Genomic DNA, 15,532 nt, shown 5'->3' on the forward strand with positions numbered 1-15,532 from the left:
AATGTTCAATACACTGTAGAAAATATTTGTTGTTTTAACTTTGAAGAGTAGCAAAGTCTCATGTGGTGCAGCTGTCTAATAATCCATCCCAACATCAGGAGGTTGTGAGTTTGAATCCCAGCAATGCCACAGCTGTCTACATCCAGAAGCCCAGAAAGGAAAAATGTCAGATGGAACCGTGTGATAGGAGCGCCAGCTAGTGGGGATTTTGATTTTGTTTATCTAGCTGAGATGCAGAGCTTGAAACAGTAGCTGGGAGAATTTTTGGCTCAACTGAGTTGGGTGAGATTAAAATTGAGTCAGCTCAAGAAAATCCATGTAATCAGTTACTATATAATTTTACATTAAGCAGACTTCTCATTTATTTGCGCTTCTGTGGGATTTGCAGTGTCATAGTGGGAAGCTACCGGTGATGTTAGGGCTGGGCGATTTGGGGGAAAATATCTGGGGACCGATATTTTTGTGTTTGACATTGTGATTATTCTCAGTATATTTCAAACCAGGTCTGTATTTTTGGCCAAGAAGACCAGCATATTCACTTTTTTCTAGCTTCAGGCTAAAGTTTTGAACATAGGCTGCCAGACGGCTGGTTAGCTGTGGTTGTGTTGTCATATACGCATCATGTGGGATGCCTTTGATTGGTCTAACTCATCTACTGGCTGTTATTATGTAAATTACAGATTATTAGGTAAACAATTCCCCATTTATTATGTGTAGGCTATATTTAGGATTGCAGCTCTTGTGATTTGAAAAGGATTCCCAATTTTATTTTAACTGTGTTCTTGATAAAGATCCTGAGTAAAAGTCTACGTCAGATTCATGACGTGTTCTTAAAGCACAGAACTGTTCTCACCTTTGTGCTCTTGAGTGTGTGTAGATTCTGTTCTTACCCAGGAACAAATCCCACATAAGAGAACATCGGTCAGAATCTTCATAAAAACTGCGTAAGTGGCTTTAAGAAGATATGAGGCCCAATGAGATGTGGAGGACATATATAAAATATTTGAATAAAAGCTCTAAATGGGGTCAGTGACATCAGCTTTTACCAAGATTAAAGCTAATAATTTACATTGAAAGCAGAGAAATTCTGCTGGGAAGTTTGATGGCTTTCTGCTGTTATTCATGGGGCTTACTTTGCATATGCCAACAAGACCAACATTAACCTAGAAAGTGTGTGTGGACTAAGGTTTCTGAGTCTTTGAGGGACTACTCAATCAAATTTCAGTTTAGCCTTTGACCAGAAGTTGAACTCAAGTCTCCTGCGGCATAAATCGCATTGGGCCTCATTCACCAACAGTTCTTACGAAGAAATTTCTTCTTAAAACCCACTTACGCAGTTTTTGTGAAGATTCTGACTCGCCAATGTTCTCTTATGTGGGATTTGTTCTCAGGTAAGAACAGAATCTGCACACACTCAAGAACACAAAGGTGAGAACAGTTCTGCGCTTTAAGAACACGTCATAAATCTGACGTAGACTTTTTCTTAAGATCTTTCTCAAGAACAGATTTAAGAACAAACTTAGGAACATGTTGGAGAGTGAGGGTCAGTGTTGTTATTGGGATCTCTGAGCTTTAGTTGTTAAACTTTGTACAGTAAAAAGTTCCTGAAAAGTTACTGAACTTTGTTCTCTTACCTTGTCACCCAGTTCACGGCCCTCTGTAAGCTTTCAGTGCTCTTTATCATTGTGAATGTCCTGTATTAGCTAATATTTGTTTTTACTCAGTATTCCACAAATGGAAAATTTAACTTGGTGGACATTTCATTGAAACAGAGGCAATGAATCCTGAATTTTAGTGTTTAATCTGTTTAAATAGCTGCTGCTGGTTAATTAAATATGTTAATATATCGCTGTTGTTAGAAGAAAACCTTGTATCTCCATTTTTGATGTTTTTCTGTTTTTGACATATTTTGAAAATACCTGTTGTTCTTTGCATTGTGTGTAAATTTCACAATGAATGGACTAAAAGAAATGACCCAGTGTCACTTGGAAAAACATCTGGTTCCATTGACTTACATTAAAACTAAAGCATGTTTTTTCCTTCTCCTGTGAAGTTACCATTTTGGAGATACAAGGTTTTGTTCAAACAGCAGTGATATGGTGCCAATTGAATATTTACAGTGCTTTTATTTCTGTGTTTCTCTCTCAGGTCCTCATTGTTTTGTTGTGCCAATCCGTGACCAGTATGGGGTCATGTGGCCCGGAGTGACTGCAACTGATATGAAGCATAAAGAAGGTCTGGAGTCTTTTGTTGAAATATACAGTACTGTGCAAAAGTCAGAGACCACCACTTATGTATTTAATCTTTAGACAAAATGGCTGTTTAGTACAAATTTATTCAAGTCAAGTCAAAGTTTATTTATGTAGCGTGTTTTATAACAGCAGCTTTACAGAAGAATCCAGGTCTGAGCCCCCATGAGCGTCGCCAAGGGCAACAGTGGCAAGTAAAGCTCCCTAAGAGGAAGAGGAAGAAACACTGAGAGTAACCAGGACTCAAAAGGGGAACCCGTCCTCCTCTGGACCAGACCGGATAGTAAACAATAACACAAGAGTGATATGAACAGAGAATAAGATTTTACCCTCAATATAAAACATTAGAATACAGAAAAGGGGAAATGCAGGTGAAGCAACGGCTCTGATTAAAGAGCGCTGAGTCGTCTTCTCACAGTGGAAGGATGGACAGAAACACCTGTGGATGTTTTCAGATCTGAAGCAGCTTGATTTTCTCCTCTCTCTCAGAGATGAAAGCTTTAAGTGCTGTTTATCTGATGGGGGCAGTTTTGGGGTCGACCAGCTCTTCCAGGTGGTTGTTAGGAAACACATTTGTTTTCTTGAACTTACCTTTTTTTTACTTGACTACAAGTGGATTGTCTTATATCTAATCTCAGAAATACCTCCTGGATGTTTCCGTTTTGAAGGAAATCAGAAGAAGGTGGTCTCTGACATTTGCTCAGAACTGTATATCACGTTATTAGCTTAAGAGTCACTGACAGATTTTGGAGAAGGTTCACAAAGTGATTTGTTTCTGTTTCTGTCTGTTGTTTAGGTCTGCATGGAGTTGACAATGGTATCCTAATGTTTGATAATGTGAGGATACCACGGGAAAACCTGCTGGACAAGTGAGTATTTTAGAGTCTGAGACTCACGGCAGATGAGACTGTTACTTCACTGACCTGTGCAGTAGCTGTGTGCTGTGTAAACATGTTGTCCATAGTGCAGTGTACTTAGTGTAAATATGAACAGAGCAGTGTACGTCACTGCTGACAGTAAATCTCTGAGTCAGCGCTGAGTTCCTCACTGTGTCTGTTTTATCTAAGTGTATATAATAATAATAAAAATAATAATAATAATAATAATCTTTATTTAAATTGCACCTTTCTTACATTTAAAGTGCAGTTCAAAGTGCTTTATGATATAAACTAAAAACAGCAGGGAAAATAAAGGAAACGAGGTAGTCAAGTAAAATCGGCAAATGATAAGATGCAACAAATTAAAGCAGCAAAAAAAAAAGAATAATAACAGTTAAAAACAAAAAAGTACACATTAAAATAATATAGCCAGTAAAAGTAAGAAAAATAAGCTACAGTCTTAAAAGAAATGATGGTTTTTAAAGGGTTCTAAACATAATGGTTCTATATAGAACCATGAGCAATCAAATTGATGGAGAGTGTGTTGTATATGGTTTTATATGGCACCAAAAAGGGTTCTGCTATTTTTACGACGTGAAGCTTGTGAACAATAGAAGAACCCCCTTTTGGTGCTATGTAGAACCTTTTTCAAAAAGGTTTTCTATAGAACCATATACATGTTGTATGAAGGTGCTGTATGAAGGTGCTGCACCATTAAGAGATTTAAATACTAGTAATGATGCTAAGTATGGAAGCAGGCAGCCGGTGGAGCGACGCTGAAACTGCTAATATGATCTTGTTTTCTTTTTTTGCTTTTTTGCTTTTTTTTGCTTTTTTTTGTTTAGAGCTACAGCTACAAAGCTAACATTGCTAACAAACACTAGAACTCAATAGTCACCCAAATAACACAAATACATTTCTGTAAAAGTACCTCAAAAACCAAAACTTCCCTCAGCTCTCAAACTGTATTCAGGTCTTCATTAAGGTGGCACAGAGTTGTAGAGGCAGTTTAGAGCTCAGTGTGACTTACTGCGAGCTTTAAATACAAAGCATAACTGATCCAGGGTCAGATTCCTCCGGTCACTGTGTGAGTGTGTTTACATGCACTTAATAATCCGTATCTCTGTATAATCTGATTGTGCCAGTTTATTTACTTAATTTAAGATATTTTTATATTTAAATTAGATATAAAATGTGACCTGTGCACAGCTTATGGCACATTTTATATTTTATGTTTTTTTTTCCTGAAATGATTGATAAACTGATAAAATGATAAGCAAATAAATAGAGTTTGTGCACTAAAATATTCAGCGGTGGACGAAGTACACAAACCATGTACTTGAGTTAAAGTAGAGACACCCAAGGTAAAATATTACTCCAGTAAAAGTAGAAGTTCCTCCCTTTAGACCTCCACTTGAGTAGAAGTACAAAAGTATTTGCCTTCAAATGTACTTAAGTATCAAAAGTAAAAGTACTAAAAGATTAATTATGACTTTAATGTCCTGTTATCATTTTTGTAACAAGACTCGCTTCATTAACTCATTTTAGGTGAAAATACTCCAGTGTCTCTCTTGGTAAACCAGTCTTTTAATAGAATGTCATTAATTAGTGACGCTGATGTCTATTAAAATTATCATAAGCACAAAACACTGAAGGCAAACAGTTTCCATCAGGTAGAACTGAGTGGCTCTGAAATCACTTTTTACAAACAAGCAAAGTTTCAGTTTCAGATTTATTTGAACTTAGTTCCAAGTTTAAGATTAATAAAGACTTTAAACTCAGATTCACAAATGAGTTTCCTTTACTAAACTGCATCTGTAGGTCTCTGTTCATAAACATAAACTAGCCTAAACTAATTTACTATAAAATGAAATCGTGTTTGTATAAATTCAGAATAAAGACGCGTCAGTCACAACTGCATATGTGTACATATTTCTATATTGTGGTCTGTTTACACAAAGTTAGGTTAGTTCATCATTTATGTTGAATAGACTCTCCCAAAATTTTACTCTGCTGCACTGATGTTGAACCGTGTGCTGCACTGGGTCGGTATGACCAACAGGTCAAAACAAGCTCAAAACAAAGTGACCGCTGTTTCCTGATTGGTGTTCTTACTTTGCACTTCTTTTGTTTTGACATGTTACGTTTTATACACACATAAACCAAAAGGAACGACAGATTTCTCATAATGTAGTGGAGTAAAAAGTGAGATATTCGACTTTGAAATGTAGCGGAGTGAAAGTAAAAAGTCGCCCAAAATGGAAAAACTTCAGTAAAGATACACAAAAAACTACTTAAGTACAGCAACGAATTACATTTACTTCGTTACTGTCCACCACTGAAGATAACGCACCTTTCTCCTGCACGTCACCACATCGCCATCTGCGATTAGCCTCCAGAGGCCGGTAGAACATCTGTAGATAGCAGTATTTTGGTGAAAGGGTCACTAAAGTGCGCTTTCTGGTTTGGAGGAAGGAGAGCAGCGCAGAGCACATGCAGCCCGGAGGTGCACCTGCTCTAATGGTGAGGCTGTCTGGCAGGTAGAGGCCCAGCTGAACATACAGTACTGTTTCCTGTTTGTCAGGAAGTCGTAGATCGCTGTGCAGATGGAGAGGGTCTGCTGGCACTGACGGTTTACTGTTTAACCCCTCCAGCCCTTCACGGCTTATTGTTCAGTAACTGCTAGGAAGGAGTCCTGCTGTGAAACGGTTACATATACACTTAAAAAGGATTCTTCATGGGTTCTTCAGTGCAAATTGTTCTATTTAGAGCCATGAGTTCTGTGTAGAAACATTCTCATGCTTAAATGGTTCTTTGCATGGTGGAATCACTCTTTAAATTGATGAAGAATGTGTCGTATTTGGTTCTACTTAGCACCAAAAAGAGTTCTGCTATTGTCATGATGTCAAGCTTGTAACAATAGAGGAACCCTTTTTGGAGCTATATAGAACCATTTTTAAAAAAAACAATGCTATATAGAACCATGTACAACACATTCTCCTCAATCTGAAGCACCGTTTTACCATGCAAAGAACGATTTAAGCATGCAAATAGTTCTGTAAAGAACGCATGGTTCTAAATAGAACCGTTCCCTCTGCTAAAGTACTCTTGATCTTTGTTTGTAGTTATGAGAGTGAGTGAGTGAAATGTGAGCAGAAATACGAGCCCAATGCACCCTTTAAAAAGATGGTGCTTCAGTGGTTCTTTAGTAAAGACAGTGGTTCTGTATAGAACCCTGAACACACAAAGAACCCTTGGCATGAGTTCTTTGCATTGTGACCTTCTGTGGTATTTTGTCTGTCGTCTATGTTGTGGAGCTTTGGTGTTTATGTCGGTGTCTCTAAGCTTGAGTGACGTGCCTGTTTCTCTCTCAGGTTTGGTTCCGTCTCAGCTGATGGTCGGTACTCCTCTCCCTTCCGGCGTAAGGGCGATCGCTTCAACGCCATGCTGGCTGCCCTCACCCCCACTCGTCTGGCCCTCACTGTCCAGGCTATGGCTGCTATGAAGGTGAGAGTCTCCACCAGCACTCCTACCTGTGCTTTCAGGCCTTTTTGCACATGAATTAATCTGCTTTCATTAGTAGAACATCACATCAAGACATTTTGACGATACATAACTTAATAATTTGTCACAGTATTTTGTTGTTCTGATGCTTCTGGGACAGAAAAAATTTAAAACTGTTATTAAAAACAATGTGTAAAATGATTCGTACTTAACATTTTGCATATTTTGTATTATAGAACTGGGCGATACGGCACAAATATAATATCGCGATACTTGAAGAAATTTTCACTATACGTGATATGTCACGATATTCATTTATTCAGCCATATGATCAGTTGGAATTAAGAAAAACGAACCAGTAGTGCTACATTATAATAATTTTAATCGCATACTATTAAAATTAATATTAGTTAATATTAGTAAACAAATTAGATTGTTAATACTTGAAATTAAATTAGTTAAGGTTTTATGAACCTCCACAAGATGTTAACGTTCTGTACCAGTGAAAGCTTTGTCCTAGAGACCTAGTAGACTGATAAATCAAAGTGATCAGATATTAATCTCAGTGTTACTGAGCTCTGCTAAAGCCTGAGTAGACTGATAAATCAATGTGATCGGTTATTAATCTCAGCGTTACTGAGCTCTGCTAAAGCCTGAGTAGACTGATAAATCAATGTGATCAGTTATTAATCTCAGCGTTACTGAGCTCTGCTAAAGCCTGAGTAGACTGATAAATCAATGTGATCGGTTATTAATCTCAGTGTTACTGAGCTCTGCTAAAGCCAGAGTAGACTGATAAATCAATGTGATCGGTTATTAATCTCAGCGTTACTGAGCTCTGCTAAAGCCTGAGTAGACTGATAAATCAATGTGATCGGTTATTAATCTCAGTGTTACTGAGCTCTGCTAAAGCCTGAGTAGACTGATAAATCAATGTGATCAGATTATTAATCTCAGTGTTACTGAGCTCTGCTAAAGCCTGAGTAGACTGATAAATCAATATGATCGGTTATTAATCTCAGTGTTACTGAGCTCTGCTAAAGCCTGAGTAGACTGATAAATCAATATGATCGGTTATTAATCTCAGTGTTACTGAGCTCTGCTAAAGCCTGAGTAGACTGATAAATCAATGTGATCAGATTATTAATCTCAGTGTTACTGAGCTCTGCTAAAGCCTGAGTAGACTGATAAATCAATATGATCGGTTATTAATCTCAGTGTTACTGAGCTCTGCTAAAGCCTGAGTAGACTGATAAATCAATGTGATCGATTATTAATCTCAGTGTTACTGAGCTCTGCTAAAGCCTGAGTAGACTGATAAATCAATGTGATCGGTTATTAATCTCAGTGTGACTGAGCTCTGCTAAAGCCTGAGTAGACTGATAAATCAACGTGATGATCAGTTATTAATCTCAGCGTTACTGAGCTCTGCTAAAGCCTGAGTAGACTGATAAATCAATGTGATGATCAGTTATTAATCAGTGTTACTGAGCTCTGCTAAAGCCTGAGTAGACTGATAAATCAATGTGATGATCAGTTATTAATCAGTGTTACTGAGCTCTGCTAAAGCCTGCGTTGACCGATAAGTCAATGTGATCGGTTATTAATCTCAGTGTTACTGAGCTCTGCTAAAGCCCGAGTAGACTGATAAATCAATGTGATCGATTATTAATCTCAGCGTCTTACTGAGTGATTTTGAGGAGGATTGAATTGAACAGTCTGCTCAGTAGTGTACGTGATCACAAGTGATAGGTTCAGCAGAGAGATTATGGGAGCAGTGGTAGACTGAAGCAGACAGTGAGAGACAAATTCATGCTGAGAGTTTTATTACTTCATTTATATAAGTGAATTTTTCAGGAAACATATTATCAGAAGAATTAATGAAGATTACAGAAGCCACGTTTCCAAAAAGGAGGCTTAAATCGCTGAGAATCAGTATTGCATTGTGACACCAGGGCTCAATGCTCAGCACGTGGTTAGTAATTTTCGGCCAGTGTACGGTGGCAACCACAAGGGGGAGCCAGCTTCTCAGGTATTAAAGGAACAAGGCTCTGTGTATACAGTATACACCCATCAGGCATATCATCATGACCACCTCCTTGTTTTTATGCTCATTGTCCATTTTATCAGCTCCACTTACTATATAGGTGCACTTTGTAGTTCTACAGTTACAGACTGTAGTCCATCTGTTTCTCTGCATACTTCGTTAGCCCCCTTTTACCCTGTTCTTCAGTGGTCAGGACCCCCATGGACCCTCACAGAGCAGGTACTATTTGGGTGGTGGATCATTCTCAGCACTGCAGTAACACTGACGTGGTGGTGGTGTGTTAGTGTGTGTTGTGCTGGTCTGAGTGGATCAGACACAGCAGTGCTGCTGGAGTTTTTAAACACCTCAGTGTCGCTGCTGGACTGAGAATAGTCCACCAACCAAAAATATCCAGCTAACAGCGTCCTGTAGGCAGCATCCTGTGACCACTGATGAAGGACTAGAGGATGACCAACACAAACTGTGCAGCAGCAGATGAGCTATCGTCTCTGACTTTACATCTACAAGGTGGACTGACAAGGTAGGAGTGTCTAATAGAGTGGACAGTGAGTGGACACAGTGTTTAAAACTCCAGCAGCACTGCTGTGTTTGATCCACTCGTACCAGCGCAACACACACTAACACACCACCACCACGTCAGTGCTGAGAATGATCCACCGCCCAAATAGTACCTGCTCTGTGAGGGTCCATGGGGGTCCTGACCACTGAAGAACAGGGTAAAAGGGGGCTAACAAAGTATCAGAGAAACAGATGGACTACAGTCTGTAACTGTCGAACTACAAAGTGCACCTATATAGTAAGTGGAGCTGATAAAATGGACAATGAGTGTAGAAACAAGGAGGTGGTCAGAATGTTATGTCTGATTGGTGTGTATCTGCAGCGGATACCAGGACAATGTTTTCATTTGTTCTAATCCACGTCATTCCAGCCCTTTAAATACACGGCCGCCTTTCCCCCATTTCTTTGGTACGAGTTCAAGGCCGGTGCTCAGGAGAACACTGGTAGAGTAATCATGTCAACAAACAGAGAATAGCTGCTGTGGCAGTTTGGTAAAGTCTTTTTTGTGATGAGGGTATTAAGAGCAGTGTTAATGACCTGAATACTGTCAGTTAAACATTGACAGCTCAGCTCTTGTTCAGCAGGCTTATGGCAGCCTGTTAAAACTTCACGCACACGGTCTGCTTAGAGGAGATCTTCATAAGAGTGAATCTGTGATCTCAGCATAGGATAATGCAAATTTAAAGGGAGCATAAAATTGTCATGGACATTGTGTACAACCTTAAAAAAACTGTTCTCCAGGGGTTCCTTAGTGGTAGTATAGAGAACCATGAACAATTTGAATGCATAAATGGTTCTTTGCGTGGTAAAATTGTTCATCATGATTCAGAACCTGTTGCATATGAACCTTTTTTAGAAGTGGTTAAACACACACACACACACACACACACACACACACACACACACACACACACACACAGTCATACACAAAAGTCAAATTACGTTTTAATGTTTTTTGAAAATTTGTTAACACGTACATCCTCTACAGGGAACAAACCTAACCACTTTAGTTCTATTTCTGTTTATTTTTAAACATATTTTTAACAAAAACTAAAACATATTACAATAGAAGTGTGCCATAACTTTTGCACAGGCCATATTTTATGTTGTATTTTTCCCCCAATGTATTAAATTCAGCAAATAAACAATAACTGTAAGTTAAAATGTGCAGAAGTGAGTTCACTGTAGAGGATATGTTGTTAAAAAAATTAAAAATGGCATGTGCAAAAGTAATAGTTTGTTTTTTTGTCCAATATGAAAATTTCAGGAGCAAATAAATACAAATTGTGCACTAAAGCTTGGAGAAATTGCCATATTTAAGTTCTCCATAGAGGGTAAGTTCACTTATTCTCACTTAGAAAATAACAACAACATGGAATTTGACCAGCGGTTCACAAACTTTTGCATAGGACTGTAGTACCAAAAATTGTTACACTATTATTACTATTATTACAAGTACCGTTTTGGGTACTATATCAAGCCCTTTGTTACTAAGGTCCAATCCCATTTCACCCCTCGCCCCTACCACTTAGCCCTACCCCTCTGTTTTGCGTGTTCACGTCTAGGGGTAGGGTGTCCCGATTCTTGTTGAGATAGAGGGGTGGGGCGAAGTGTTGGGGCTACACGACCCTCCAAACGGAGGTTTTTCAGAGACTCCAAACAGAGAGTTATGAGAAAAAAAGAAAAACCGGCAAGATGGAGAACAAGAGACCAAAGAAACCCACAAATGTGAGAATTTTCTCTGTTAAAAAATTACAATAACCATCATATTATTTTAGTTTAATGTCGTTTCAGTGTATTATGCTTGTTTTCTTCATAACAAGCATAAAGAATCCCTAATAGTATGCTAACGTCTCAGTAGCCAGCTACCTAACTTTCCCGTTCCACCTTAAATAGTCCAGCAGTTCTGATGCCTGAAGCGCCAGATTGTAACTGCTGCACCATTTAAGGTGGAATGGGAAAATTCGAACAAGAATCTGGTGAATATCTGACTTCAGCTTCATATCACTGAAGAATTAGGGGTGGGTGATAATAAATAATTGCCCCCCTCTTTGAAGACATATGATGCCCTAAATGTAACTAAAGCCCAGCAGTGAGGAGCTGAACTTTACCCTCCTCTGCTGTCACTGCAGACTGGCAGGGTCGCCTACAGAGCAGCGCTGGTAGCTGTTAATGAAGTGATGCTCTTTTTATTTGAGGGTCCATTTCAGAGGGAAGATTTCAACCACTACCCTGTAAGGGGTTAAGGTGACACTCGAAAACAAGGGGTAGGGGTAAAAAGAAGAAATGGGATTGTGCGTAAGAGTGTAGTCCACTGTAGACTCCAGTCCAGTATAATAGCCTAATCTGAAGGCAGAGTTGGGTGAACGTGTGCAGTACATGGTGTTCAGTACAGTGTAGTGGATGGTAGATAGAATGAACAGTATGCAAACGACAGGAGCTTATTGACACAATGGCAGCAGTTGCGGGAGCTGATGGTGTAACAGCTGAGGGTGTGATTGTTCCTCTGATAGTGCGCTGCAGGTGCTGGAGGACGCTGTGTTTTTCTGTTGTAGTGGGTATCTGTGCTGCGCTCTCAGCACTCAGGGCGGAAACATGATGTTCAAACGAAGTGATGTGTCTCTTCAAACACAGATCAGAACTGTCCAGGCTGTGTCCAGGCCTCTCTGTGGTTCTTTATGGACGTGAAAGCAGGACAGTAATTAAAGCGGGACAGGAAAAACATTGCTGCCTTTGAAGTTTGGCGTTGGTGAAGACTTTAGAGAGAACTTCAGACGGCAAGAAAACTGATCCCTGATCCAGTCAACTCTCCCATCACCCTCAAAGCCCAGACGGCTGAACTGAATCCAGTGCTGCAAGAAATAAAGTGAATTAAAGGACAAATAATTGATTAATCAGCTTAAATGTGGTCTGTAAACGTGAAAGAATGTTTGGCAATTAAAACAAGTTCTGACAAATTGAGGATCTGTTCACCAAGAGCTAATTAAAAAAAGGGGCACTTCATTTAAGCCCACACATCATTTTTAGCTACAGTAAGTAATAAGTAATAGCTAAAATAAGTGGTGGAATAATAAATATGTAGATTAATGATTAATGCTCTCATTTTAACACGCTAGTTCACTGGATGAGCTCTGAGTGAACAGGATTCACTGTGTAATGAAACATTAATAATATGTGTACAAAATGAGTACATGGTTAGCAAGCTGTAGCATGTCATGCACTACTCCGGACTCAAGGGGGACGCTGGAGGCAGGGTTCAGTGTCGCTGCAGCCGTTTTACTTTCTTTACTTTTCTCCACCAAACAAACACGACAATGAAATCAAACCTAGAGCTAAGCTGGTTCAGTGGTTTCAGACCAGACTTTTCAGCCCTTTTATGCAATTTTTCAGCTATTCAGTCTTTCATCGCCGCTGCTTCTCGTCCCTCTCTCTGTGCCCTCTCTGCTCTTTTTAAAAGGCGCTCCCGAGCACCCGAGCCGAGAGGGGACGAGAGCTTGTTGTTCTGCCTCCCCGTCACCGCCCCTGCTCAGCAGCTCGGCCACCTGGATCGAATGTAAGGTGAAGTGAAGCGGCCTTGCTGTGGAACAGGGCGCGGGGCCTGGGCGGCGGACTTCGGGACTCGCTTCCCGCCGTCGTGCCTCATTGCTGTCGTTGACGTCCCCTCTCTCACGGCTGATGTCCTCCTCCCGCTGTCACTCTTGTCCCTCAGCGGTGCTCAGGATTTGCACGCCGTCCCCCACTCATTCACGGTTCTCTCCCTGTCGTCCTCGCCGGGGTTCATCCTCGCTCTGAATTTGTATCCCCCCCCCCTTCCGGCTCTTGCAGCCATCATCGGGGCCCGGGGGACAGGCGCTTGCCATACAAGACTATAAAAAAAGCACTGTCAAAATACTGTTTTTGGGAAATAAATCATACGCTTACAGTATTTAAAAGTGGACCTTTTATGCTTTTCCAGTTTTCCTCTTTCCTTTAGTGTGTTGTATCTTTTTGTGCATGTAAATGTTCTGCAAAGTCCCAAAGCTCAGAGTTCACTCCGGAGGGAGACACTCTCTCCCACAGAACCCTCTTTTCTCAGCTGCCTGAAACGCCTTGTTGGAATTCCAGCCCTTTTCCTTTGTTACAAGATGACATAATCTTGTAACACAGTCCTTACTGCCCGCTTACCAGCGAGCTCCGCCCCCTCACGCAGAGAGATACAGAGTAAAAGCTTCCCTGTCCTGCTCCAGTCCAGCTTGCGAAGGTGGATCGGCTCTACCAGCTTGTACCGGACTTTCAGGATCGACTCTGGATCAAACTGATATGAAAGAACCGACGCTGCTTTGAGAACACAGCAGTGTGGGGCGGAGCTTGTAGCAGGATACCGCTCCGGCAGTTGACCAATCAGAGCACACTGGCAGTTGACCAATCAGAGCACACTGGGCTCATCAGGAGGCGGTGCTTAAAGACACAGGAGCTCTAACAGTGCATTTCAGACAGTGCATTAGAGATGAACAGTCTGAGAAAAATAATGTGTGTTTGGAACATCAAAGCATGTAAATTTATTCTAGTAGGGCCCAAAAATACAGTTATGAACACTGTGAGCATAATACAGGGGTGTCAGACTCAACCACTAAACGGGCCGTATTAAAAAATCTCAGCAAATCCGTGGGCCAGCTGTGTCTTTATTTAATTTTGCCACGACCTGAACAGGACATTGTTTATTCAAAACATGCCAAAACTACAACGGCAAAAAATGCTGAATACTTGAACGATTCAAAAATAATTTTAAATAAAAAAGTGTTTTATATAAAATAATAGGCTACAGTAGCTGCAGATAACTGTTAAACTGTTAAACCTCTGTAAATGTCCCCAGTGTTCAGCAGGCTTTTTAAAACTGCCCATTCACTTGAACTGGACACCATCATTTTTTATTTAATTTTTTATTTTTTTGTGGTGCTGTCCCATAGATCGTTGTTGGGGAGGGAGTGGGAGCACACATTATGTTGCAGTGCATGCTGGGAACTGTAGTGCAGCTCATAGTGAAATGGGCTAATATGAATAGAAAGTTAAAATAATTTGGCGGGCCGGTTGTGCCGCGGGCCTGACTTGGTCCGTGGGTCTTGTGTTTGACACAGGGGGCATAATAGGTCCTGTTTAACACTACTGCTGTTAATATACAGAAACAGTATTTAAATTCCCAAAACAAACAGACATTTACGTTCATTTTAATGGCTGTTGTTGTTGTTATGATGGTGAAATACTGTGTCAGTAGCTGAACCAGTGAAACTGTTGAATGACAATTAAGTGATTAATTTGACAGATTTTACAGATTTAACTGTCATGACTAAGAAAAATCAATAATTGATCCATTCCTCGATTAGTATAGTCTTACACTCGCTGTCCTTCATGTATGAGTTTGTTTTTTGAAAATGCAAATTATTGAAAGTATCTGCCATAACAAAGTGTTAATTATCATTTTTATCATTATGAGTGCAGAAATTCTATATCAGTGTGTCTCTGGTACACGTCTTTGTGCTGCTTTGTTGTGTAGCTTTTGGTTAAAAGGAAATATTGATCATGTACTGTACTGATTGACATGTATTGATTTCATTTTTCTCTTTCCTCTTACAGCTCGGACTCATCATTGCAGTGCGCTACAGTCACAGGTAGGACTCTGAGTGAGAGAGAGAGAGAGAGAGAGAGACATGAATGAATCAGTATTTGATACTTCTAAGCTACTTTTATGTATAAAAAAGTAACATCACACTAATTACAGTACCTCTTTTCATGGCTTTTATCATAACATTGGAAAAAAACAGTATAAGATGATACATGTACATACATGTAGTGTTCTGAGTGACATTTTTAAAGGGCCCTTATGTTACATACATACATACATACATACATACATCATCTAAACTGCTTATCCTTCTGGGTCGCGGTGGGGTGCTGGAGCCTATCCCAGCTGTCATTGGGCGGAAGGCAGGATACACCCTGGACAGGTCGCCAGTCCATCGCAGGGCAGACAGACATACACACACATTCACACCTAGGGGCAATTTAGCATTTCCAATCAGCCTGACTGCATGTTTTTGGACTGTGGGAGGAAACTGGAGTACCCGGAGGAAACCCACACAGACACGGGGAGAACAGGCAAACTCCACACAGAAATGACCCCAGGCACCCAGCCGGGAATCGAACCCAGGCCATTCTTGCTGTGAGGCGACAGCGCTACCCACTGTGCCACCGTGCCGCCCCCCTTATGTTACATTTTTTATTTTATTTTATAATTTTCTATGCCGCTTATCCTTCTGGGT

General features: G+C 40.2%; 1 protein-coding gene across 1 annotated transcript in view; it reads left to right on the forward strand.

Moving 5' to 3' along the window:
* Positions 1-15,532, forward strand: part of acoxl (acyl-CoA oxidase-like) — a 123,052-nt gene that overhangs the window by 17,704 nt on the left and 89,816 nt on the right. Inside the window, exons 7-10 of the mRNA XM_036573630.1 lie at positions 2,149-2,235; positions 3,046-3,118; positions 6,502-6,634; positions 14,847-14,881. Of these exons, the coding sequence (XP_036429523.1) occupies positions 2,149-2,235; positions 3,046-3,118; positions 6,502-6,634; positions 14,847-14,881 (328 nt within the window). The remainder of the gene's footprint in view (positions 1-2,148; positions 2,236-3,045; positions 3,119-6,501; positions 6,635-14,846; positions 14,882-15,532) is intronic.

The sequence above is a fragment of the Colossoma macropomum genome, unplaced genomic scaffold (assembly GCF_904425465.1).
Source record: "Colossoma macropomum unplaced genomic scaffold, Colossoma_macropomum, whole genome shotgun sequence".
NCBI lineage: Eukaryota > Metazoa > Chordata > Actinopteri > Characiformes > Serrasalmidae > Colossoma > Colossoma macropomum.